General features: G+C 43.2%; 1 protein-coding gene across 2 annotated transcripts in view; it reads left to right on the forward strand.

The window, feature by feature from the left end:
* Fli1 (Fli-1 proto-oncogene, ETS transcription factor) overlaps positions 1–26,225 on the forward strand; it is a 119,908-nt gene that overhangs the window by 53,545 nt on the left and 40,138 nt on the right. The window contains exons 2-3 of one of the 2 annotated variants that reach the window (XM_027945466.2): positions 13,186–13,397; positions 23,112–23,266. In XM_027945466.2, the coding sequence (XP_027801267.1) occupies positions 13,186–13,397; positions 23,112–23,266 (367 nt within the window). Of the gene's footprint in view, positions 1–13,185; positions 13,398–23,111; positions 23,267–26,225 lie in introns of those variants that run through there. The other variant, XM_071616858.1, reaches the window with a different exon arrangement.

Below are 26,225 nucleotides of genomic sequence, written 5' to 3' on the forward strand. Positions count from 1 at the left end.
CAAACACCCAGACCATGGCAGGCCGTATTCCTATATTTTGAATGACCGGTACAGCCACTTCAGTGAAATCAGAGAGAATAGAGTCCCAAAGCAAAATACACAGGGAACCACTTCTGCTGGGATATCTTGGTAGCCTTCTGAGACTGCAGCCCTCCCTGCTGGTGCTACCCATGGCATCTGGGTTTTGTTGTGATATTTGGAAGTTCCCTTTTTTATTATCACCCTGTGAGCCAGCGAGGGCATTATTTAACCCTTCCTACTCATCTGAGTTGTCAGGACCAAACAGAAGAGAAGAACACTGAAGCTTCTTAACCACAGTAAGCTCAGCATTCCACCCTCTCCCTCCCTTGTCCCTTCAGCACCATAAGGATCACCTTAGGTCACCCCTGCCACTTTATTTTCTGAAAGGAGTTTCTTCCTCAGATGGTCACCTGTGACAAGTTATGCACAACAGAGCATTGCCCACCCTTTTGCTATTTTGCTGTTGTCATCAAGAGACAGCAGCCTGCTCAGTGGTCAGACCCATTGTAAACAAATAGAAAGCAAAATGTACTGCAAAATTCTGTCTTCCTGGGGCTCACACAAGCCTCCTATCCCCCTTCCTGTAAGTTTCCACATTCAGCACTTTTTTTCTTTTCAGCAGTAAAATCATTCTCTGTGGGAGGAGAACTTAGCTTTGATCTTTAGAGATGCCCTTTAAATGTGGTTAGGGTCAAAACAAAAAAAAAAAAAAAAGACTGAAAACTTGAAGTCAACAGGCAAAGGTACAACCCACCCATGGGAGACCAGGAGAAGCATCTAATGGGAGTCTGTGATTAACAGAAGGCCACGGCTCTGGACTCAGTTACATGGCATGCCCTCAGAGAACTCAGAGATCCTGTTCTCTGAACTCATTTAGGCTTGTTCCCTTAATTTATTAAACCCCATTAAATAAAGTACTTTCATCTGCAAGGGATTCTGAGTCTATTATCTGGGAACTTGACTGGCTGTGTTTACGTGGGTCATCACTACAGAAGCTCCTTCCCCAGTAAGTGGAGATTAAAGTGGCAGGGAGGGTGTCATGGTCTATTTTGTGCTGATAGAACAGAACACCCTAGGTTCGGTAATTATAATGAACAGAAATGTATTGGGCTCATGTTCTGGAGTTAGAAAGTCCAAAATCAAGGGGTCACACCTAGTGAGGGCTTTCTCCCGCCACCCCCACCCCCACCCCCGTGGCATTCCATGGTTGATGGTGGAAGGGCAGGAGAGTACACGAGAGAGGGAGAACTTGCAAGTGAGAGGAGACTGAATGCTTGTATAATAAACGCACTCCTGCAATAAGGACGTCCACCCATTCATGAAGGCAGAGCCTTCCTGACTCAATCACCCCTTGAAGTTCCCGCCTTTCAACACTGTTGCCCTGGGAATTGAGTTTCCAGCTCATGAACTGCAGAGGACACATTCAAACAATAGCAGAGGGGGAAAGAGCATTTAAAAGGGGAGGTGATGTTCAATGAGATGACTTTAGAAATTGGCTGGGTACTCTGAGATCCATGGCAGATTGGGCTGTGATTCATGCAGCCTAGGACTAGAGATGGCAAACTGGAAATGGTTGAGGGGTAGAGTATAAGCCTGCAAGTCAGGCAACCAGTGAGGAGGCTCCCTAGCTGAGGGATCTAGGGCAAGTGCTTAATCTCTTTAGATCTTGGTTTCCTTTTCAATAATGTGAAGATCCTAACTCATATCTTAGAAGGTTAAATGAGGTCATGATTGTAAAAGCTCCTTGGAAACTTTGTCTTAGCAAATAATACTTGTTCTACTTATTCTTTCTAATTTACAAATAGGGCTCTTGTTTGTTTTTTTGCTTGATGTTGTTTGTCTTGTTGTTTATCAGGATATAATTCTACTACATGGTTATTATATGAAGTCAGGCTGAAATTGATTCTCTTTCACCATATGAAATTAGTATGGTTATGCGTTGTGCCTCAGTTTCTCCACTGGTCAGCCATGGTGCTGATGCCTGCCAACTGTTGTCAAACAATTCAGTAAGAATATTCAATCATCTCTGAGTCCTTTGAATATGGGTTCTTTGGTGACTGGTTTCTGATAGGAAATGTTCCAATTTCTACAAAGAAATGACTAGTGTCATGAACCAACTCTGATGCTCATGAGTTATGTCAACCTTCATTTGGAGGTTCATCACTCACAAGTCTGAAAGTTGTTGCTGAGTGTGGGCTGGTGGCCTCAGCTCCTCTCAGTGTGGACTTCTCCATATAGTTCTTCTGCTCTGGCAAATTTGGGCTTTCTTACAGCATGGTGGCTCATTTCCAAGGCCCCCAAGAGAACAAAGGAATGATGATAAGCCGGTGGAAGTAGTAATGCCTTTTACCATCTAGCCTTGTAAGTCAGGCAAGGCCATTTTTTTTTTTCTAATTTGTTATATATGATAGCAGAATGCATTACAATTCATATTATACATATAGAGCACAATTTTTATATCTCTGGTTGTATACAAAGGATATTCACTCCATTCATGTCTTCATACAGGTACTTAGGGTACGATGTCCATCTCTTTCCACCGTCTTTCCTACCCCCATACCCCCTCCTTCCCCCCTCATCCTTTTGCCCTATCTAGAGTTTGTCTATTCCTCCCATGCTCCTCTGAACCCTAATATGAATCAGCCTCCTTATATCAGAAAAAACATTCAGCATTGGTTTTGGGGGATTGGCTAACTTCACTTAGCATTATATTCTCCAACTTCATCTGTTTACCTGCAAATGCCATGATTTTATTCTCTTTTAATATATATACCACATTGTCTTTATTCATTCATCTACTGAAGGGCATCTAGGCTGGTTCCACAGTTTAGCTATTGTGAATTATGCTGCAATAAACATGAGTGTGGCTGTGTCCCTGTAGTATGCTGTTTTTAAGTCCTTTGGGTATACACCGAGAAGTGGGATAGCTGGGTCAAAAGGTGGTTCCATTCTCAGTTTTCCAAGGAATCTCCATACTGCTTTCCATACTGGCTGCACCATTTTGCAGTCCCACCAGCAATGTGTGAGTGTGCCTTTTCCCCACATCCTCACCAATACTTATTGTAGCTGCCATTCTGACTGGAGTGAAATGAAATCTTAGAGTAGTTTTTATTTGCATTTCTCTAATTGCTTAAACTATCCTACAGAGCAATGTTAAACTTATATATATTGATTGATTGTATATCTCCTTCTGAGAAGTGTCTGTTCAGTTCCTTGGCCAATTTATTGATTGGGTTATTTGTTATTTGTTTTTTGTTTTGTTTTGTTTTGTTTTTAGTTTTTTTGATGTTTAGCTTTTTGAGTTCTTTATATACCCTAGAGGTTAGTGCTCTATCTGATGTGCAAGTGGTAAAACTTTGCTCCCAAGCTGAAGGCTCTCTCTATTCACCTCACTTATTGTTTCTTTTGCTGAGAAGAAGCTTTTTAGTGTGAATCCATCCCATTCTTAATTTTTAGTTTTAATTCTTGCACTATAGGAGTCTTATTAAGGAAGTTGGGGCCTAATTCAATATGGTGGAGATTTGGGCCTATTTTTCTTCTATTAGACACAGGGTTTCTGATTTAATTTCTAGGTCCTTGATCAACTTTGAGTTGATTTTTGTGCATGGTGAGGTATGGGGGTTTAATTTCATTTTGTTGCATATGGATTTCCAGTTTTCCTAGAACCATTTGTTGAAGAGGCTATCTTTTCTCCAATGTATGTTTTTGGCAATTTTGTCTAATTAAGACAACTGAAATTGTGTGGGTTAGTCTCTGTGTCCTCTGTTCTATACCATTGGTCTACTTCTCTGTTTTGGTGCCAATACCATGCTGTTTTTGTTACTATTGCTCTGTGTAGTATAGTTTAAGTTCTGGTATAGTGACGCTATCTGCTTCACTCTTCTTGATAAGGATCACTTTAGCTATTCTGGGTCTCTTATTTTTCCAGATGAATTTTATGATTGCTTTTTCTATTTCTATGAGGAATGTCATTGGATTTTGATAGGAATTGCATTAAATCTATATAATGCTTTTGGTACTATGTCATTTTTTTATTTAATTGATTTTATTTTTTTAAATACACAACAGTGGAATGCATTACAATTCTTATTACACATACAGAGCACAATTTTTCATATCTTTATATATAAAGTATGTTCAGACCAATTCATGTCTTTATACATGTACTTTCAGTTTTTTTGCATTACAATTCTTATTACACATATATACCTCAATTTTTCATATCTATGTTTATATATAAAGTAGGTTGACACCAATTTGTGTCTTCATACATGTACTTTGGATAATGATGTCTATCACATTCCACCATCCTTGCTAATCCCTTTCCTCCTCCCTTTCCTTCCCACCCCTCTTCTCTATCTAGAATTCATCTATCCCTCCCATGCTCCCCCCTCTCTACCTCACTATGAGTCAGCATGCTAGTCAATCCCCCCCCCCAAAAAAAATGCTGAATGTTTTATCTGATATAAGGAGGTAGTATGGTTATTTTGACAACATTAATTCTGCCTATCCAAGAACAAGGGAGATCTTTCCATCTTCTAAAGTCTTCTTTAGTTTCTTTCTTTAGCTTTCTGTAGTTTTCATTGTAGAGGTCTTTCACCTCATTTGTTAGGTTGATTCCCAAGTTTTTAATTTTATTTTATTGAGGTTATTGTAAGTGGGGTAGTTTTCCTTGTTTCCCTTTCAGAGAATTTGTCACTGATATATAGAAATGCCTTTGATTTATTGATATTGATTTTATATCCTGCTACTTTGCTGAATTCATTTACTAGTTTTAGAAGTTTTCTGGTGGAATTTTTTTGGTCTTCTAGGTATAGAATCATATTGTAGGCAAATTGTGCTAATTTGAGTTTTTCTTTTCCTGTCTGTATCCCTTTAATTTCTTTCATCTGTCTAATTGCTCTGGCCAGTGTTTCAAGAACTATGTTAAATAGAAGTGGTGAAAGAGAGCATCCCTGTCTTGTTCCAGTTTTTAGAGAGAATGCTTTCAATTTTTCTTCATTTAGAATGATGTTGGACTGGGGCTTAGCATAGATAGCTTTTACAATGTTGTCATATGTTTCTGTTATTCCTAGTTTTTTTAGTGTTTTGAACATGAAGAGGTGCTGTATTTTGTCAAATGCTTTTTCTGCATCTTTTGAGATGATCATATGGTTCTTATCTTTAAGTCTATTGATGTGATGAATTACATTTATTGATTTCCTTATCTTGAACCAACCTAGGCAAGGCTACTTCTATAACATTCTATTTGATGAAGTAATCAAAAAGTCTTGTCTGGGTTCAAAGGGAAGGGAAATAAACTCTGCCTCTTGATGGGGAGAAACAAAGATAGGAAACATTGCAATGACCACTTGGAGGAAAAGACATCTATGCCCCGTGCAAAGGAATTTTTACTTCATACTTGGTATCTGGCTGATGTTTCCCACCTTATTGCTTATCCAACTTTCTAGGAAAACTACCTTCTCTTCCATTTTCTCCTCTGCCCTCTAGAGGATGGCAATAAAGTGTAAGAAATGGGCAGATAGCTGGTAACTGAGGGGGAGAAAGAAAAAGGCTGGGCCTTAGCTAAAAGCAGTCACCCATTCTTGGAACTTGAGATGTACCTTGGAGTGACCCCCACTCTAGTCTGCAGTGCCTGCTGGATTCCCAAAGCAGAGAAGACAGGGCTTTGCTCCCAAGAATCTCGTCTGCATTTTGTATGCTTTGGAGCTGGCAAGACAAGGGACTTCATGTCATTATGCAAAGAATGTAATAAAAAGCCAAAGCCCGTGTGCTCCCTGTGGTGACCTGGGTAACGGATATGCCAGAGATTAGCTTTCCAGAGCCCTGGACTCAGAGCAGCTACGTGGACCCACTGAGCAGGGGCAGCAGCAGGGAGCTTGGTCTGGTTGTTTTTGACATTCCTTTCACCCACTGCCTCCAGCAAAGCTCATCAGCCACAGAAAACCATCCTGCTGAGATTCAGGTCAGGACAGAGAGGAATAAAAGGAGAAGATACCATGGGAAATCAGTGCTTCTTAGGCCCTATGTCTTGAGTCATTCCCTATATTGGAAATAAAAATTCAACCTAAGTGTAAAGATGAATAAAGGAAAGGGAAGTCTCTCCTCCATCATGGCAGCTAGGACTCTCTCTCCTCTACCCATTTTACCTGCACCTGCAGATGCTGTTTGCATCCTTCTTGCAAGTAGGACAATGATGAAAATTTCTTTTGTGTATTGTGAATAGAATTAGGAGATCTTCAAAGCACCCTTTTTACCTTTCTTGCCACTTTGGAGGCTTTAGCTAAGCTGCTTGGAGAGCTTTCTGGCTCATCATTCATAATCAGCCAGGCCATCCTGTGGCAATGCTCTGACCACATCCTCCATCACTCAACTGACAAAAATGGAGAGTTGTATTTGACTTAATATGAGGAAGGCAAATAATAGAAGATACATGTGTGATTGTTAAAAGAAAAGAAATATATACATGCACACATATATATATATACATAAACACACTTATATAGGATAAATTCCAAAATAAGTGAATTTATCATATATACTGAATTCATAATCAGACACAGAGCATTCTTCTGATATTCTGATTGAGTACACGTTGTGTAAACAGCAAAGTAAGCAGGTGCTGGCCACCTACAATTTTCATTGCCTTGGCAATAGATGCTTCCCCCTCTCATTTGCATGACTATGAGAGAAGGAGAGGCTGAGCCATGAACAACATGTATGGTTTGAAAGGAAAATGGAAATGCAGAATAAAGAAATAGGCTTTGTTTAGGAGGCCAGCAGATTCATATTTCAAATTCTAATTCTTATCACCAAACCGGCTAATTTTGAACTTTTTGAAAGGTTGTTGTTGTTGTTAATCATGGAATACTAGTCTATTTCCAGTGACTCCCGAACATGCAAGACACAGTGAGCATTCAGTAAACATCTGTTACAGGGATTAATAGAATTGTACTTTCTTCTTTCTGCCTCAGTCAGAGACCAGGCAAATAATTTACCAGGGTCTTCTGGTCAAAATTAATGGTGAAAGGTAGAACACAGGAATAGCAAGCCCTAGACTGGTCTGAGGGAAGAAGTGCAGAGTAAGGGAAAGATGGAAAGATGTCTTCCTCTGCAAGGAAGGAAAGATACTATCAGAGACATCTTTCCAAGATGTCAAAAGCAAGAGGAAGAGCATGGAACAGAACTTCAGGTGACCATCTCCCTTGCTCGGGAGAGTGGTGGGGGGCTGGGGAGTAAGGTACTTCAGATGCTCACAACTTTTTCTGAGTGACCAGTTAAATTCCTTCCATATTTAAGAGAGAATACAAATAATAAAGTAAGAAGTGGGGGTAGTATTTAGAAAATTACCATCCATGAACAAGAAGTTACAGAAGGTGTAAGATTTATCTTTTTTGCATTCCAAACACTTATTTATCTTTCTTCATATATCTACTAACTAACTCATTTATGCAACAGACACTTATTGAGCATCTGTCATACGGGGTCCTGTGCTAGGTGCTGGAGCCATCTTGGTGACAAGGCAGGAGCACCTGCTCTTTTGCTCACATCCCGAGTCTTACATGCAGTTGAAAATGGTTTCAAACCTGCACCATTGAATGGGTCAGTGAATAATAATCAAGCAATTTTTCCATTTATGAATTCACTTTCACTGACTCATTCATTTGGAAATAATTATTTAGTACCTATTGGATACTGGGCACCACTCTAGGCACTGGTAGAGGAAACTTAAGCAGAACATTATTATGTAACTTGAGGGCTCAAGTGTAATAATCAGAAAATAAATAATGCTCATGGGTCCAAGAGCAGTGATGGTATATGACTGTGGCAATGTGGTGTGAAATGACCTTGGTGGTACAGGAATCCTGGGCTGGAAATGGTTTGATCTGTCTGAAAGTGTCAGAGGGCCTCTCCAAGAGGGGACATTTGTGTCCAGTCTTAAAGGATGCACATAATGTCCATGAAGGACAGTTTAGTTCTTTGTCAAACTAGAGCCAGTTTAGGGGCTGGGGTTGTGGCTCAGTGGTAGAGCGCTCACCTAGCATGCGTGAGGCGCTGGGTTCGATCCTCAGCACCACATAAATGTAAAATAAAGATATTGTGTCCACTTAAAACTAAAAAAAAAAAAAAACATTTAAAAACTTATATATAAAAAAACCCTAGAGCCAGTTTAAGTAAAGGGGAGATTTTGAGAGCATACAAGGACCTTCTTGGAATCAGACAATAGGGTCCCCAAGGCTGAACAGTTACCCTTAAAGAACTTATGATCCAACTGGGAGGACAAAGTTCCCAGAAAAGAACTGGTGAATGATGGTGGTTACATGCCCAGGGAGCAGACTTGGATTTGAATCCCAGATCCCATTCATTTCCAGTGTGAATGAGCAAGTTATTTCATTTCCCTGGGTATATATTTTCTCATCTGGGAAAAAAAAAAACTGAGGTGATAAAAGTACACCTCTCATGTAATTGCTAGGAGGATTAAATTAGATTATTAATGTAAACAGTGTTTTACACTTAATAATGCTTTGCTGACTGTCCACTATTTCTATTTGTTTTCTGTAATGATGACACAAGTGTATTACAAGCAATAAGTTGATATGCCAAAGGCACCTTCCCAAAATTGGGTAAGAAGGCATGTTCTCACCCAGACATGTGTATCATCAGCCATATAAACCCTCTGGCTCACGTGCCAGCAGGGGATTATGGGATGGAAGCATTTCTATGGACCAAATGTGGGTCATCTGCTTTAGCTCAGAACTCAAAACTGCCAGCCAAGCAATTTCCCTTGCTGGAGCCCTCTGGGAAAGAGGCACCATGGGATACTAATGTGTGGGCACACTTCCCCGCTGGGAGCAGAGACTACATGCCATCCTTTTGGTCCAGGGCTTAGTGGCTGAGGGACCAGAGCACCTGACCTTCAGTCCCAGCCTTGCCAGTATTCAGCAATGGAAAGGTGCTTCTAAGGATCCAAATTACTGAACTATTGCAGGGATTCCTTTCATAATGACAACTACTGGGGCAAGAAGGACCCCCAAAGCTGGTGCACACAGGGACAGGGAACCCACTCCTCCCACCTTTCTCACTTTGAAATCAGTTTTTATGTAGCATAGTCTAAAGCAACATGGACTCATATCTTTCCTTCTCTGAATTAGATCATCAGTGCCCCAAGTTCATAGGAGAAGCAAACTCATTAAAAACTAAAGGAATTTATTCTTCTAAAAGTGGTTTGTGAATTTGTATGTTAATGTTTGTCCTGTATCCAGTCTATTGGGCAAGTGTTAAATGCTTATTGAATATCAGCAATGTGCTCATTTCTGTAAAGAGTTTTAAGTACAAGTAAGAGTTTTAAGTTTAAACTTTACAAACATTTAAGAGTTTAAGTAAAGAGCTTTAAAAGACACATAAAGTAAGCCTTGATATACAGCTTCACATGTATAACATGTATAACAAGAAGCAGATATTGTAATGGAAGTGCCTTAGGACATGGCTGCTCACCTGATGAGAGCTGCCCTCCAGTGCCTGCACCCACATCAAATTACCTTAGTGACTTTGGGTCCCCAGCAGTGATACAGAGGCCACTGCCATCACCCATCACCAATTCCCCTGTTTGCCTTCTCCTGTTCCACCCCATCTCTATCATTGAAGCCTACTATCCCCAAAACAGTTTGGAGAAGGATCTCACTAACACTGCCCAACATAAAGAGACAATATGCTTGTTAAGAGCCTGGTCTCAGGTTTGAATGGCAAAGGCGTGCTATTTACCTACAAAGGCAGCAAGAATAATCTCTCCAATTCTTATTTTTTTCCTGGGTCCCAAATCAGCTTGTTTGAGGTCCCAGCTCCCCAAATCTTCAATTTCTATTTTGTCACCCTCAGCAAATTCCCCTCACTATATTGGATTTTCAAATTCAGAGCAACAAGCCAGACAGGGAACCTTCTCCTTGATCTTCTCTCTTTTTCCAATTTCCATCAACAATCAATTCTTTTCTCTACTGTGTGTGTGTGTGTGTGTGTGTGTGTGTTATGTGGTGTGTGTTATGTATGGTGTGTGTGTGATGCATGCACGTGTGTGCATATGCTCAAGAAGTGTTCTCACCAGGCTTTTAAAAGGTCAAAGGAGTCAGAATGTATTTTCAGAGAAGGCTGCAGGGACTGAGGAAGACTCATGTAACTTACAGAATGGCAAGGACTGACTGTGCATCAGGGTAAAAGGGCAAAGAAAGGGTAGTCACAGCAAGAGGGAAAGTATATATGAGTAGGATTTATTTAGTGAAGCGGTGATAAGAGTTAGAATTGGCCAGAAGTTGTGTCAACGGGAACGTCATGAAACATAAGGGTAGGCAGGTAGGGCAAAACTGAGTTGGTGGAAAAGAGTAGGTTTGCCATGGTGCATATGAGTCTTGAGGTTTGTGGCTGGATCCCCACAGTATTCACAACTTTCAAAGGAGCTAGAGTTGACCAGGCACTGTGCACTGGGGACCAGATAAGGGAAGAGTGTGTAAGTGTGTAGCAAGGAGGAGTCTGAAAGAGGAAGGCAGAGGAGGTGCCTGTGCCTGGCCAGGACCATGGAATGGGCAGAATTAGGGTCATTCTGAGTGGATCACTCTCTTCCTCTGACATTGCCCCTTACTAAAGTTTCTTTTGATTGTGAATTACATTCTAAAGGAAACTTCTATTCCGAGATGAGTTCAAACCAGTTTTGTACCTACACTCTGTCCCATGATGTATTTTTTTTTTCTCACTGTGCATTGCTCACTTCCTTAAGAAGTCTCTCTAAGGTCTGTCTCTTGAACCCCAGTTTCCTGTTGTAAGTTTTTTGCTGCAAATCTTTGTTTTGCCATTGGTGTGTCCACCTTGAACTTGGTAATCCTGACTTCTCCTGTTTTTTGGCTTACCTTCTTTTGTGGTGATAATAATGGGATCCTTTTGCCCTTCACCAGAGCATTCCTATGACCTGGTCTGCCTCCCAGACCTCTTTGCCTCTGCTATTCCATATTATTCCCCTGACACCTAGAGGAGTGAAGTAGAAGAGATTATTTTGCTGGAAACTGCAAGATTCATGCAGGATAAACCAAGAGTATAGGCCACTCTCCACAGCAAAAGATGACACCTGATGGCTAAATGTTATTGCTTTTTGTATCAGAACTATGGGAATCACTCTTCACCTTTAGCACTCAAAGTGCACTTGTGGGTCCTGGGTGGTCATGTGCCTTTTGCCCCTGTTGTGTAGAACCCAAGAAATTTCAAATATTCAGAGTCAGCCCTCTGAGAGGTTATAATGTCATACTTTTCGATTTGGACCTATAATGCCTTGTACCCAGGTAACAGTTCAACATTTTGGGGGTATGTAGAGCCAGGATTGATCCTTAACTAAAATGAACAGTGGATGTAATAAACAAAAGAAAAGTGGTCCTGAGAGGCACAGTTTTCCTCTGAGCATTATATAAGAACATCAGGTGGAAAATGAAGGGTCCCAGCAGATCTCAGGTCTGAAAGAAGGGATAGCCAGGCATCTGGAAGGCATTTGTTCTGGAGGAGACCTTCAAGGCAGGAATGTGAATTCCACAAAGAATGTAGACAAATCTCAGACTTAAGAGGTGCTATTCATTTATTATTATGTTTTTAAGTAAAGGCAGTGTATATATTTTCTAGGGCTGCCATAGCAACATAGCAACTGAGTGGCTTAAACGATAGATTTGCTCACAGATCTGGAGGCTGGAAGCCCAAGGTTAAGTTGCCAGCAGGATTGATTTCCTCTGAATTTGTTGCCCTGGCTTATAGACAACTAGCTTGGTTAGCCTCTGTGTACACACATCCCTGATGTTTCTTTGTGTGTCCAGACCTCCTTTTATAACGACACTAATCAGGTTGGAATAGTGTCCACCTAATGGCTTCATTTCAACCTGATCACCTTTTTAAAGGTCTTATCCCAAATACAGACTCAATCTGAGGTACTAGGGATTAGGACTGCAACCTAACAAGTTTTTAGGAGCACAATTTAGCATGTAATGAATAGCCTACGGGAATCTTTGAACACGAATAGTTATTGCTGACATTTTTTTCATTTATTATGTGCCAAAGATTGTTATAAATATTTTTCATGGATTATTTTATAATCTTCTCCATAATCATATAGATTATAAAGATTATAAAACCATTTTTTTTCTGAAAGATGGTGAACTGAATTTGATGTAATTATATGGGAAATGTTGTACCCCAGAATCCCTGTGGTTTAATATAACTTAGAATAATGAGAGACTCCTGTCCTCATCTTTAGGTTGGTGGAAATCTCTGGAAAATGCAAGGCTTTCTCCCTCAATCCATGACCTCTAAAAGCCAAACCTGTTTCAGGGAGAGTATGGGTGGGTAGGCCATAGCTACAGGATAACTTGCAGCCCTGACTGCCCCTTCCATGTATCTATGCTTACTCCCATCTTCTTTGCCAGGCTGAATCATCAAAAATTAAATTAGGATGCACCAGCACATGCTGCAGAGCTCTCAACAAATTGCTGAACATTTAGTCTAAGCTATTCCAGACCTCCTCCTTGAACTGCATCCCCCCCGCCCCCAACACACCAAAACTCGGTGAAAAAAAACTATTCTTACTCCTATTTACAGCTAAGGAAACTAAATTGACCCAGCCACAGTCCTTAGTGCCACTCTTTCCTTGTATGACCTTCAGCTAGATGACCTCTTTCAGTGGGTCTCACTAACCTCAGCTGTAAAATAAATTCTCATTCTCATTCCCCCCTCATAGTTTGACTACTCTACACAGCTAATACAAGGCACTAGTGCTTAGGTCTGAAAGGATCCAGTGGTCAAGCCCCACCCCAACCCTACATTCATGTGGTGTAACCACTGTTTGTCTTCCCACAACCCTTCTCTCCTTTCTGGGGTTCCCATCCTATAGCCCCAACAAATGAGCCCACTTCTGTGTTCCATTCCTCCTTCACTGCCCAAACTCCAGAATAACCAACAGAGAACTCAAGTTTGCATATTGGTAAACGTGCCCCTGGGAGTGTGAGTCAATCAGCCATGGCACCGTGGGGACTTCCGGGCAAGCCCTCCCAGGCAGCCCTGGGCCACCCTGCCAGCTCAAAATGAGAATGCCACTCTCCTAGGTGAAGAGTGACACTGGGCTTTGTCTCTTCTCTGGCCTTACAGGAGGCTCTGTCGGTGGTGAGCGACGACCAGTCCCTCTTTGACTCAGCATACGGAGCGGCGGCCCATCTCCCCAAGGCCGACATGACCGCTTCGGGGAGTCCTGACTACGGGCAGCCCCACAAAATCAACCCTCTCCCACCACAACAGGAATGGATCAACCAGCCTGTGAGGGTCAACGTCAAGCGGGAGTATGACCACATGAATGGATCCAGGTAAGTCCTCCAGACCTGCATGGAGCTGGGGGAAGCTCCGGGTACCCTCCCTCCTCAGGTGACCTCGTCATGCAGATCTTCACTATGCAGCTTCTGGCACATAGGGCATTTGCAGCAGATGAGGCTCTGGTGTTTGGCCAGGGAGCTTGGGTCAGTCATAGAGAACTAAGGCAAGATAGGTTGCAGAACTGGAGGCTGGAGGTGAAGTAGGGTCAGGAAACCCACCTGGACCTCTGGCTCCATATGCATCCCATAGAGGCCAGTTTAGAGTGAGGTCCCAGGACCCTGTGCAGATACTCATGGAATACCAATTTTGTGTCAGGCCAAGCACAGGTCTGGCCCCCTTTGGGGAAAACTTAGTAATAAGATACTCCTCCCTGTCCTGTTGAAGATACTTAACATCTCTGGGTGAGTCTCACCAGAGCAAAGACGACCAAAGCATTCTAATAAGGGGGAGAACTGATGAGAAGGCAATGCTTGCAAGAGGGCTCTCTGTGCCAGGAGTGAAGTGCTGCAGTTGGACAGTGTGTTAGGAAGGATGCTAGTAAAAATATCCAGGGTGGCTGAAATTTTGTAGAAATGAAGAGAGGAGAGTCCAGGGGGAGAAAAATCAGAGAAGCAAGGAAAGAACCCAGCCTCTAGATAGGTAGCTTGAGTTTCACGTTCTGCCTCCCCATTTGGGGCAAATGCTCTAAATCCCTCTGAGTACTAGCTTTCTCATTTCTAAAACAGTGTTTAGAAATCTTCATAGACTTTCTTCATAGGCTTGTTAACTCTGGTACTGCAGGGAAAGGACCCAGGACAGTGCCAAGGACTCAGAAAATGCTCAATAGTGATAGTGACCATTATGCTCAAAGGCTTAAAAGAGAGAAAACATTAGTCTCACTCATTATCTTACAATTCCTGGCAAATATGCTTGGGCTAAAGCACATGGAGATAAAAATAAAAAGCAAGAAATGGTCCCAACTGGCAAGCTAAGAAAATAGGCCATTCATTTTATGGGCAGAGACTGACTTTAAGCACAGAAGTGACACTGAACATCATTAAAGACTAGTATGCTGACAATCATGGTGCACCATGAATGGGGACAAGAGAGTCAAGTGAGAAAGTTACTGATATGTCTCAGATAGGAAATAATAAAGTTCTGAACTAGAGTAATGCTAATAATTAAAGAAATCAAAAAGAATAGATACATAAGTGATATATCAAAGAGATGATTAACAGGACTTATGTAGATAAATATTGAAGTAGGTGAGAGGGAAGATCAGATATAGCTGGAGCCTGGATGTTTTGAAGAAGGATGATGTTGTTAGAAGACATAGGAAGGCAGGGAGAAGAAATGCTTCAGGGAAGAATGTCAACATTCCCTTAGAGATTCATTGTGAGCAATTAGTACAACATCCAGATAAAAATGTCTACTAGGCTTTGGAAATCAAAGTTCTAATAATATTTGGGAGCAGGAATGTAGGTTTGGGCATCATCTCTGAGGAGCTTTAACAGTGCAAGTAGATGAGTCATGGAGGAAACAGATCCAGGGAAAGAAGAGAGACGGGAGGGAAAGGGAGGGAGAGCTCCTGTCTCAGACCTGAACTCCTAGCCCTCCCACATTTCAATCCACTAACCAAAACCAGTGACTGGGATCCCAGCCCCCTTCCCAGATTCTAGGATTTTATAAAATCTCAGAGATTGTGGGACAGGAGCACCTCAAATGCATTTCTCTTGGCAGAGAGAAAAATTGCCATGCTATACTTCCCAACAGTCACAGGGCATTTTCTCATATTCTCTTATCACACATACCCCCATGCTCCCCCCCCCACACACACACACATACTCCTAGGAGGTAGATATTCTAACCCCATTATTATAAAGAAAGGCACTTTGGACTCTGAGGGAGTGCCTTGTTTAAGGATCAAGAGGAGGCAAAGCTAACACACATCCCAGGCTTTCCGGTCCCTTGGGCATCTTTGTGCCCCTCCCTCTCTGCCTGTATAACCTGTTTTTATACCAAGGTCTCATTTCTGCCAACACCTGCTAGTGAGGAGACCTGATCTGAGCAATGCCTCTCAAACTGTTCTGACCACATGAAGCTTCTGATGCTTGTTGAAAATCCAGATCCCACCACCGTAGATTCTTTGGTCTGCTGCACCTGAATCTGACCACCACCACCCCCCCACCGTCCCCCATCCAAGCCAGCAGTGCCTTTCCTGAGCTGCTGCTAGAGCATCCTGGCCTTTCTTCTTCTTGCCCTCCTGAAGTCAATTCTCCAGACAGCAAACATCCAGTCATCCTTTCAAAATATTTAACCCTCTTACTCAAAACCTTTTAATGGCTTATGACAAAACCCAAATCCTTAGCATGGCCCAACCATCCCTCCCACATGTTCTCCAGCCCCTCCCTAGCTCATTCCTCCCTCCACACCAGCCACACAGACTCTAGCTGCTCCTTGACCCCCAGGCACACTCTTTCTTCAGAGTCTCTGCCTGCAGATTGCTTCTTTCTGGAACATTCCTATTCCATCTTGTTGTATGACTTCTTGGAAGTTTCAGGACTTTATGGATGCCACCTCTTTCAGAGGCCTTCCTTGACTACCAGATCTAAAGTAGCACTCTATCATCACCTTTTAACCTGCTTGAATAGTTCTTAGTTCTTGTCACCTCCCTCACTAAGGTGTTTGCAGGGCTTTTGTTCACTGAACAATGTCTGACACATGATGGACATTAATAGTTGTTTAAATACATTACTAAATGAATGCAAGGCTAAGCAGACTCAAAAGTGAAGTCATTTATTTAAGGTCATGCAGGTACAGGTTGAGTCTCCATTATCTGAAATGTCTGGGACCAGAAGTGTTTCAGATTTCAGATTTTGTATATATATATATATATATATATATATATATATATATGTGTGTGTGTGTGTGTGTGTGTGTGTGTGTGTGTGTGTGTGTATGGAGAGAGAGAGAGAGAGAGAGAGAAATATGCTGGGATAGATACCAAGTCTAAACATATTTCTGTTTCATATACACCTTATACACATAGCCTGAAAGTAATTTTCTGTAATTTTTTAATGCATTTGTATTTTGACTATGATCTCTCATATGAGGTCAGGTATGGAATTTTCCACTTTTGGCATCATTGTTGGTGCTCAGAAAGTTTGGGATCTGGAACATTTAAGATTTTGGATTTTTGAAATAGGGATACTCAACCTACAATTAGTAAATAAGCCAGGGCAGAGACCCAGCTGCACTGACTTAACCCCTCTCATGTTGGTTCTGGGTTGGTGTTCAAAGGCTATATTTATGAGTCCACTGCTTCCTCCCCTGCTACTAGAGAAACCTCAAGTACTCAAGAATACTAATCCTGGGCAAAGAGGGTCCCCCAAGGAAATGGATGTTTAGAACCCATTTGCCAGCTGGTACCTGTCTCTGGTCACCAGAAGCCAGCTGGAGGAGAGCTGTACAAATAGCTCCATGAGCCATCTGGATATTTACCTGGCTTTGGTTGTCCAAAGCAGCCTCTGCTTAAGATTTACCTGTCCTGATGCAGAACATCAGCAGGAGACCAAGTAGTTTTGGAAGTATTCTCTCACCCACCCTGGGAACACAAAGGTGATCCAGTGAACTCTGAGTCAATAAGGCACAGCAGTGGCCAGCACCTCATAAATAATTAAGCACTCACATGTGAGTCATACAGTGGGAACAGGGAGAAAGGATTTTTAGAAAGAAAAGGGGGAGCCATGTCAGAGCCTATTACTTAATTATGCAAAAATAAATGACATGAAGAAATAGATACCAGACTATTTACACCTTTTTTCATCCCAAATGCTGTGCTGACCCTATTCTCTGAAAATTACTGATAATGGTTCTCTATTACTTACATATGATTTCACAGTTTTCAGTGGACTTATTTACCATAATACAAAAAATAGGTGAGGTTGTTGTAATGTTTTCTCACTTCATATGAAAAAACCAAAGCAAAGTACACAACTTGGATCTCATGGCTCATGAGTGGACCTCTGCTGTCCAATAAAATACCCACTAGCCCTATTCTGCAACCGAGCACTGGAAATGTGGATAATCCAAAATTGAGATGTTCTCTACATGTAAATTACATACTGGGGTTAGGAAACTTAATATGAAGAAAAAAATGTAAAATATCATGTGAATTATTAATTATGCTGAAATAATCATTCGACTATGTTGAGTTAATATATTGTTAAAATTCATTTCACTTGTATTTTTTTAATTCTAAAAATGTGGCTATTAGAAAGTTGAAAGTGGTCTGTGTGGCTCATATGTGTGACTCACAATCTGCTCTGATTGGACAGTGTTGGGTCAGAATGTTTTGGACTGTCCTGTGATTCACAGTGCATTCCCTCCATGCTCTTTGATAAACATGGATTTCTGAGTTACTCCTTCATGTTTCTTGGAGGCCCCATGGATATTTGTGTCTCTCTTAGGAAGGAGGTAGTCCATATGCCTGATGCTGCAATGCCCTCTTGCTTTTAATCCCAGCAGCAAGCCATCTGGACCAGGGGCAAAGAGTCAAGCAGAGAGCCTGAGGTCTGAGGAGCTCAGAGCAGGTCTGGGTTTTCCATCCCATGGGAAGTGTCTCTCTCTCTCTCTCTCTCTCTCTCTCTCTCTCTCTCTCTCTCTCTCTCTCTCTTCCTATCTTCCTGTTGTGGTTGAATCTGGTAGGCTGGGTTACCCTCAAACAGCCTGGTCCACAGGTACTATGTTGGATATAGATTTCAGCAACTTGAGCCAAGTTGTGGTATGCAAATAAATCAGCTGCATCCTGTCTCAAGGGGATTGGGGAAAACATCCCATGAAAGAAAGAATTATGTTTTATAAAAGAGAAGCTCTTGCCTTAGGAGTCTGGCATTCAGGACCTGAGTTGACTGTCAACCTGTCCTGACACTTCCTGGACTGGCCAACAGTATCAGGATGCACTGAACACCCTGAGATTCACATTCTCATGTTCTGAACCCTGCTACACATAACCTGAATGGGAATTCATCCTCAGGATTCTGGAAATGTTACCAGCCTCTGCAGTGTGTGGGGATGAGTCCCTTCACAGTCTGGTTCAGCTGCATATTTTTGGACCTTGATGATATAACTTGAGTTCAGTCGTTTTGAATGGGAAGTTAAAAAAGAATTTTGTGCAGTCTAAAGTGGTAGCTTTGGGGACAAGTCTTTGAAATCTCCTTTCATCCAAACTCCCAAGATTTTACTCCTTGTCTTAAAGCTTAACAGTTTGCAAGGCACTTTTGATAATCTTTAACAATCTATTAAAGGCAATGTTCACTGAACACACAAAAATAAAAGCAGAGGAGTAAAGAGCTTATGTCCCATGGTGGTGACAAAAGGCAGAGGCTACAGAGCCCTGGTCAGTTTAACTGTGGCCTGCTGAGCTACAGCTTCTGGTGGCCCTATGACTGAGAGACTCTGGGCTACATTCTCAGAAGCACTATGTCCTCCCTGCTCTATTGTGGCAGCCCCTATCCCTCTTGTCACCTGTCCTACTGCTGTCAGCTGCTTGTGGGCCCCAACCCCTTGCTAGCTGCAAGTGTAGTTCTCAATACAAATTAGCAGCAATGCAGGCAGGCTGAATGGCAAAGCCTCTTCCCCCGTCCATGCTCCCCCTCCTTCCCTCTCTCTTGTTTTCATTGAGCCCTCTTCACAGGCGCCAGCTGCCTCATTAAAGAGCAGTCTTTATGCTGGGCTTCACCTGTACCCACCCTTAGCAGTAGCTGTTGAGCCCCATGGCCACACTGTCTGGCGGAGGCACAGAGAATGGAGGGAAGTCTGGCAGGCGAGCGGGAGAGGTATGGCTTTCCTTCTTTCTTGCCCTGAGCAGTTGGAGGAGGGCCAGCCGGGCAAGGGCAATGGTCAAGGGTTGGTGGGTGTCAGGGCTTCTCCATAAGGATGCCCTTTGCAGAACCTGGAACAGAGAACTGGGACCAAGGACAGGGCCTTGTTCCAGAAGTTGCCCCTGCAAGACAGATCATTTGCCTGGCTAAGAAACAGGTGTGCCCAGGGCAGGAGGAGGGAGAGAGGAGGAAAGCTGAGCCAGAACTTCTGTGGGCTAGTGAAAAAGGAATTTCTACTTGCCAGACATCTAATGGCTGCCCAAGAAATAGAACCCCACTCCTGCTCTCACCCACTTCCCCAGTGATGCTTGTGACTCTTCTCCTTCCAAGGTTCTGAATTAGGCAGGCTTTACCAAATGTCTTAACTTTTTATACTTATTTTCCTCTATTCCTAGCACCAGGGACCAACCCTTCCATCCATACCCACTGATGGCCATAAACCATCAACAATCACTTTTTTTTTTTTTTTTTAGTGGTTCTTGAAGTTTTGATTTTCTCTACATGGCTAGGGCTCAGTTTTTAATTTTGAAATCCCTAGAGATCTGGCTGATGTGAGAAAGAGGTTTTCAAAAATTATCTCCCTGTATTCATAAAGGGAGAAGCCTATGGAAAAGGCTCCTCCCCTTCCACCATACCCTGCCCACAGAGTCTGGCTCTGGGTACCTTCCAGGGGAAGTGTGTGTCCTGTCAACCCCACCCTCTCCCACAGAGATCCCCCAGCCAATGAAAACCTTGCTCTCTTGGTTTCAGGCCAACTTAATCCTCCGCACTTCTCTGGCACTTGAACTGTTTCACATCTGTCAAGAATCTGGGAAAAGTTACCAGATTGTGTGGTGTGAGTGTGTGTAGTGTGTGTGAGTGTGTGCACTCATGCATACATATCTTTTGTGTCACTTGTGTACATGTGTAAGTATGTGTATTATGTATGTTATGTATGGTAGATGATGGGTGTGTGCACAGGTGTCTTCTGTATTCTATGCATGAAGATAGTATTGTGTGTGTGTTTGTATCATGAGAGAGTGGGTGTGTGCCTTTATGTGTATGTGTGAATGTATGTGTGCATGTTTTTCAGAGTGTGTACATGTATGCACATATGTGCGTGTATGTATGTGTTGTATGGTGGAGTATATATGTGCATATGTGTGTTTGTGTGTGTGGTGGAGTGTAGGTACATGAATGCATGTTTGCATTGTGTATGTGTGTCATAATGGGATATGTATATGCATACATATGTGGTAAGTATATACATATTTGCACTGTTTGTGTGTTGTGTGTGTCATATGTGGTGGAGTGTATGTGTTTATTTTGTGGGTATATATGTATTGTGTATGTGCATGTACACACATACATGGTAGAGTGTGTGCATGTTTGCATTGTATGTGGTGTATGTGTATAGGTGTGGTAGAGTGTGTGATGTAGAGTATGTGTGTGCATATATATGTGATTGTGTGTCTATGTGGTGGAGTGTGTAGGCTTATGAGTGCATGTTTGCATTGTGTATGTATGTCATGTGGTGGAGTGTGTGTGCACATGGGGTACAGTGTGTGCATGTTTGCACTGAGTATATGCGATGTGTGTTTATGTGTGTGTGTGGTAGAATCTGTGTGTGTTGGAGTGTCTCCTTGTGTATGTGCGTGGGTGCATGCGCACATGTGGTTAGCCATGGGGAGGGTGGAGGGGCTGCATGCTCGGGCCAGCTCAGCTCAGACGCGGCACCAGGGTTGACTGGGACTGCTTCATCTCAGGCCAAGTCCTTCAACAGCAGAAGCCAGAGGGCCAAGCGCTGGTGAAAAGCCCTGATGTGCTACTGCCTCCCCTCCGACTGCCATGGGGACATTAAACCTTCAACGATCTGGGACTCTGACGGCTGGTTCTTGGTTCTCTGCCTGGAAAAACAGTAGGCGAATAGTAAAACCTTAAATTCTAACATGTGTAAGTTATACATCTTATTTTCATTTTCAGCCCATGTTCCCTCTGTAAGACATCAGGAAAAAATTACCGTCTGACTTCTAATATCTCAGTGGAGCATTTATCTCCCAGCTATGATAAGTGATCTTCAATATTTTTTTCCTTTCAGATTAAGAAACAAATTCATTTAATTTTCTTTATTGAATGTGCTCAGGCCTCCCCCACCCTGCCCAAGTCTTGGGAAGCCCTGGGCTGTTCCCCTTCTTCCTGGGCTGGTAACAGCTCTCCCTGCTGTGTGGATGGGTGGGTCCCTGTCTGGCACAGCCCTGCTCCTTAAACCCCCTCAGTGGTCCCTTCCTGCCCACGGCAGAGTGACAGAGGGCAGTGGCTAGGCCTTTGGAATGTCCGGAGAGGTTAGCAGCGTGAAGTTGGAAAGCTGTAATCTGAACCTTATCTGACCTCCTTGGTCTGAAGGTCTGGTTTGGAGCTCTCAGAGTACTGGCTGTCTCCCAGGCTGCCAGAGCGGATGCTTGCTGCTTGGTGTAACCTTGGCTGCAGCCCCTACTTGGCCTTTCAGGGGTCTCCTCTGGTCCTGCTGCCAGAGGATCTAAGTGGGAACTGGACATGGCAAGGTGGCCCCTCCCCAGACACACTGGGAGATCCATGATAATGGACTGAGAGCTATATGGAGGGTTCTGCCTGCTTGCTCTGTGGCACCAAGTGACCACAGTGGGTGTGTCATCCCAGCTCTCCAGACAGTTGCTCTATCCCTATGCTGCAAAAGACCAGGTGTTAATTGGGTTGTGTCGTTTGTGACCATGTTAGGTGATTTGCTTTCTCTCTTGTGCATTTTCAGATTGCATCCTCTGTGAACTTAGTGATCAGGGCTGCAACACTCTATTGGGGCCACAACCTGTATCAGGTTGTAGTTCCTCGATTCTATTTCTCCTTCACAATAGCAATCAGTTCTTTTGCATGTGGGTTTTGATAAAGAAGCTTAACACTGAATATGAGACCTGCATCGTGTGTGTGTGTGTGTGTGTGTGTGTGTGTGTGTGTGTTGCTGGGTATTGAACCCAGGGACTTGTGCATGCTAGCCAATCACTCTACCACTGAGCCATACCCTCAGCACACATCCCCCAGCCTACATCCCCCACCCTTTTTTTTAAGTACTGAGGATTAAACCCAGTCCTTTATGCACACTAGGCCAGCACTCTACCACTGAGCAACATCCCTAGCCTGCATATATCTTTGTGACTCTGGGCCATTCATCCCCACCTCTCCATTTCCTTAACCATAAGAAGGAGATAGTAACCTTTCTGTACCTATCTTGGAGGGTCATTGGGAAATTCAAATATAACAGTGTGTGACAAATGCATTAAAACAAAATATATGTAAAAGAAATAGCTCACCAAGAAAACATTTATCACTCGCCTCCCATGTAAAGCACTATGTAGGCTACTGGAGATTAAATAAAGAATGTAATGACACCACCTCAAAAAATAATATGGCAGGAGGGGAGTTGATGCCAAGTTAAGAATCGCATGGTGTGAAAAGTCCCATACCCAGCACAGACACAGAGTGCTATGGGACTGCAGAGAAGGAGTGTCCGGGAGCAGGGACTAGAAAGAGCAAGAGCTGCCTGGCAATTAGGATAAAACTGCAAACTGCAGTGAGGTTGGGAGGGCCGTTCACTAAGGAGCTGCCAAACATTTTTAAGTACCCTAATTACAGGATTGGTCTGGGGTTTGCAGAAAGCTCTGGTGGCACTGTGGAGGAGGGAAGTAGAGCTTCATCATCTTCATCATCATCATTACACTCAGGTGGACTGGACGTGGCTCCACGGGTATCTGAGTGATTGGCCTGCCCTTCTGAGGCTGGGGCAAGCTGCCCCCATCAGGAATGACTTCCTCTGGGCTTTGTCTCCTCTCACTCTAGGGAGTCTCCGGTGGACTGCAGCGTTAGCAAATGTAGCAAGCTTGTAGGAGGAGGCGAGTCCAACCCTATGAACTACAACAGCTACATGGACGAGAAGAACGGCCCCCCTCCTCCCAACATGACCACCAACGAGAGGAGAGTCATTGTGCCCGCAGGTACCTTGGGAACCAGGCTGCCTGGCCAGCATTCACTTCACCACTCCTTGGGGGCTGTAGTGGAAGGGTAGGCCTGCTCCACGGGGCATTGAAACCTTACCTGGTACCCTAGTCTCCATGGAAATGCAAAATTAGGAAAGCTGTTCATCTTCCTGACTCCCTAGCTGCCATCCAAGACAGGGTCCCAATTTTCAGCAGAACACCGAAGTGCTGGTTTCAGAGCACATCACATACTCTACACCAGTGGCCTGGTACCCTAGGATGAGACCTGCTGAGGCTCAGAGGCAAGACTACCTCATCCCAAAAGGAGTCCCATGAACTCCCAGACCTAGCCATCCCTGTCTTTAAGGAGGAGGGTGGCTACTGATGCCCCCCCCCTTCAGGCATGTACTTCCTGGCATCTGCTGGGTTCCACCTTTCCAAAATTACAGCCAGCTCTTTCAGTTTTAAAATAGAAATAACTATATTTAACAAACGGAGTGCCTTCACACGTGTGCCACAAGTTATGTCATTATGTAAAAATAGTCTCTTTTTCCGAGGTATTGGTGCTGTTGGTTACAGAAAATAAAACCATTGTTCAATTCTTCAGTCCATTGGCCGGACACGCTGCCTGGGCTTGCACTCACTAGCAAGCCCTGCCACCCAGACACAAAGGGAGTTTGAAAACTGCCACGTGTAGAACGGGTGCCAGGTAGTAGGAGCAAGAATGTCCAGATCTTAAACAGAGTGAATTACAGGGAGGGGCCAAAACTAACCTTACCAAAATAGCTCCACCAAAGAGACTAACTCCCTCCATTTGTAAAAGTGAAAAGGCAGTTGTGTCTCAGGACAGAGGATCAGACGACTCTCTGAGGTAGTCCAGAAAAATGTGTTGGTCTAAAGGCACGATTTTGAGATGGGACCATCCTTCCAAGGAAAGCTGTACCTCACCATATCCTGGGACCACAGCCCATCCATGTGTTCTGGGCTAAACTCAAGGGGAGATGAAGGTGAAAAGTAGGGAAGAGTGAGGCAGGAGAGGAGGGGGTTGTGGGAATTGTTCTGTACCTTACAATATTTAAAAACTGTTCAAGTTCCTTCTTCCACTAACAAAAGAAGAGGAAGAAGAGTTTCATTTCTGGAGTGCTTTCCAGCTGCCAGGCATAAGATAAATTTGCTTTATCTTATGTCATTTAATGTTTGGTCTCCTGCCTCCTTCAGGGGATCAGCTGGTGATCATTAGCCCAGGTGCATCTTCTCCCTACTCAAAGACAATGCGACTATGTTGTTAAAACTAACATGGTGGGGACTCTCAATGCTTCCCCAGGCAAGGCAGAGCCTTCCTTGCTCACTGGGTATCAAGCTCTCCTGCTTCAGTCTAGCACAAGAAGAGAATCTTGGGGGACTAAAACATTAGGGGATCACATTGTCTCTAAACCAATTTGTTGGCACCATCTCATTTTGGTAGTCATTTGGGGTGGGCTTATGGAAAGAGGACACAAATGGCCAGAATGGTGGGTTGACCCTCTCACTCTTAATTGGTATTGACATGCTTTCAAAGGGAATAGCAAAAAGTTGGACTTCAATGGGGCAAGTGAACTGTAGCAGGAATGATGAAAATAGTGTCAATTCATATCAAACATTTTCAAAGCACTTCGCCTAAGGAATTCATGAGCTATGGATTTGCTTCATTATTTGGCCACTGGCTAGATCTTTAAGAATTATCCTCAGACATGTTGGCTTCCTCCTGGTCAGCCTCCTGGACATAAGGGAAAGTCTCATTTGGGCAGGTCCACAAATCAAAGCAATAAAACATTAGTGGAACAACCAATTGAATTTATGACGGGATTTTAAGACAAGTATAAATGAGCGCCCTAGTTAATGACTAGCTCCATGTTCAGATGGGAAGAAACTAGGACTAAATCATCCAGGAAATACATTTGGAAGAGTTTAGCATGATCCAGAGTGGAAGATTTATAATTCATTGTGCTGTAGAGGGAGAGAAATAATATTGTGATAGAGCCCAAAGCAAGGGAGGAAATAATAAAATAAATAAAATATAGGGTATAAAATTGAATTTGAGGCCTTGGATACTAAAAGTGAGGAATTAGGAGAAGTGAAGGATGAAATAATATGCTACATAATCCAACTCCCTCCAGGACATTTTTCTTTAGAATTCTGAAATGGTGCAAACGTATTTCCATTTACCAATGGTCCGTGCCTAATTGCTGCTGGAGAGTAAAAGTAAAAAAAGCAAGAAATTTATCTGAAAGAGACAAATGCACACTTGTACAATGAAGCTTTAGAGGAGCTCTGCTTTTTGGCACAAGGGCTTTGTAACTTACAGGTGAGTAATTGAGGATGGTGAGGAGGCAAGAGGGGAGGGGGCTTTGGGAAGACTTCAGTTGGAACCCCAACACAGATTCTTACCAGCTGTGGGTCTTTGTGCAAGAGACTTGAACATCTATGACTCCACTTTCCACCTGTAGAATGGGGAGAACCAATTTTGCCAGGTTTCCTTGATGAGTAAAAGTGGGATGAATGGAGGAGCTGATGCATCCCACAGCTGTGCTACCACTGGTAACAGGGTCGTGGATTGTTGGTATGACGTGCAGCAGCAGCCTGTGACTTTCATCCCCAAATTCTCCTCTTAAAGGGGTCCTCCAGCACACACACTGCACTGCTCCCATGCATGTGTGGTACTGGGCACATTGTAAGCCATACCCAGCCCTGACACCCAGATGCTTTCATATAAAAAACCAAGGCGAGATGGAGAACCCTGCCAAAGGCACACAGCCAGCAGAAGATCCCCCTAAAAGCTCTGGGCAATGCCCTCTGGTGAGGCAATAGAACCTTGCCTTCTTCCCTAGTGCTCTCCTAAGCATCAAACCCTGTTCCCATCTTTGCCAAGAGCCTTCACAGTCTCTGCAGAATGAGTGTGTGAATTGATTGCTAGGGAGCACAGATATTCCTGCCAAAT

This window comes from Marmota flaviventris, chromosome 9 (genome assembly GCF_047511675.1).
Source record: "Marmota flaviventris isolate mMarFla1 chromosome 9, mMarFla1.hap1, whole genome shotgun sequence".
In the NCBI taxonomy this organism is placed as follows: Eukaryota; Metazoa; Chordata; class Mammalia; order Rodentia; family Sciuridae; genus Marmota; species Marmota flaviventris.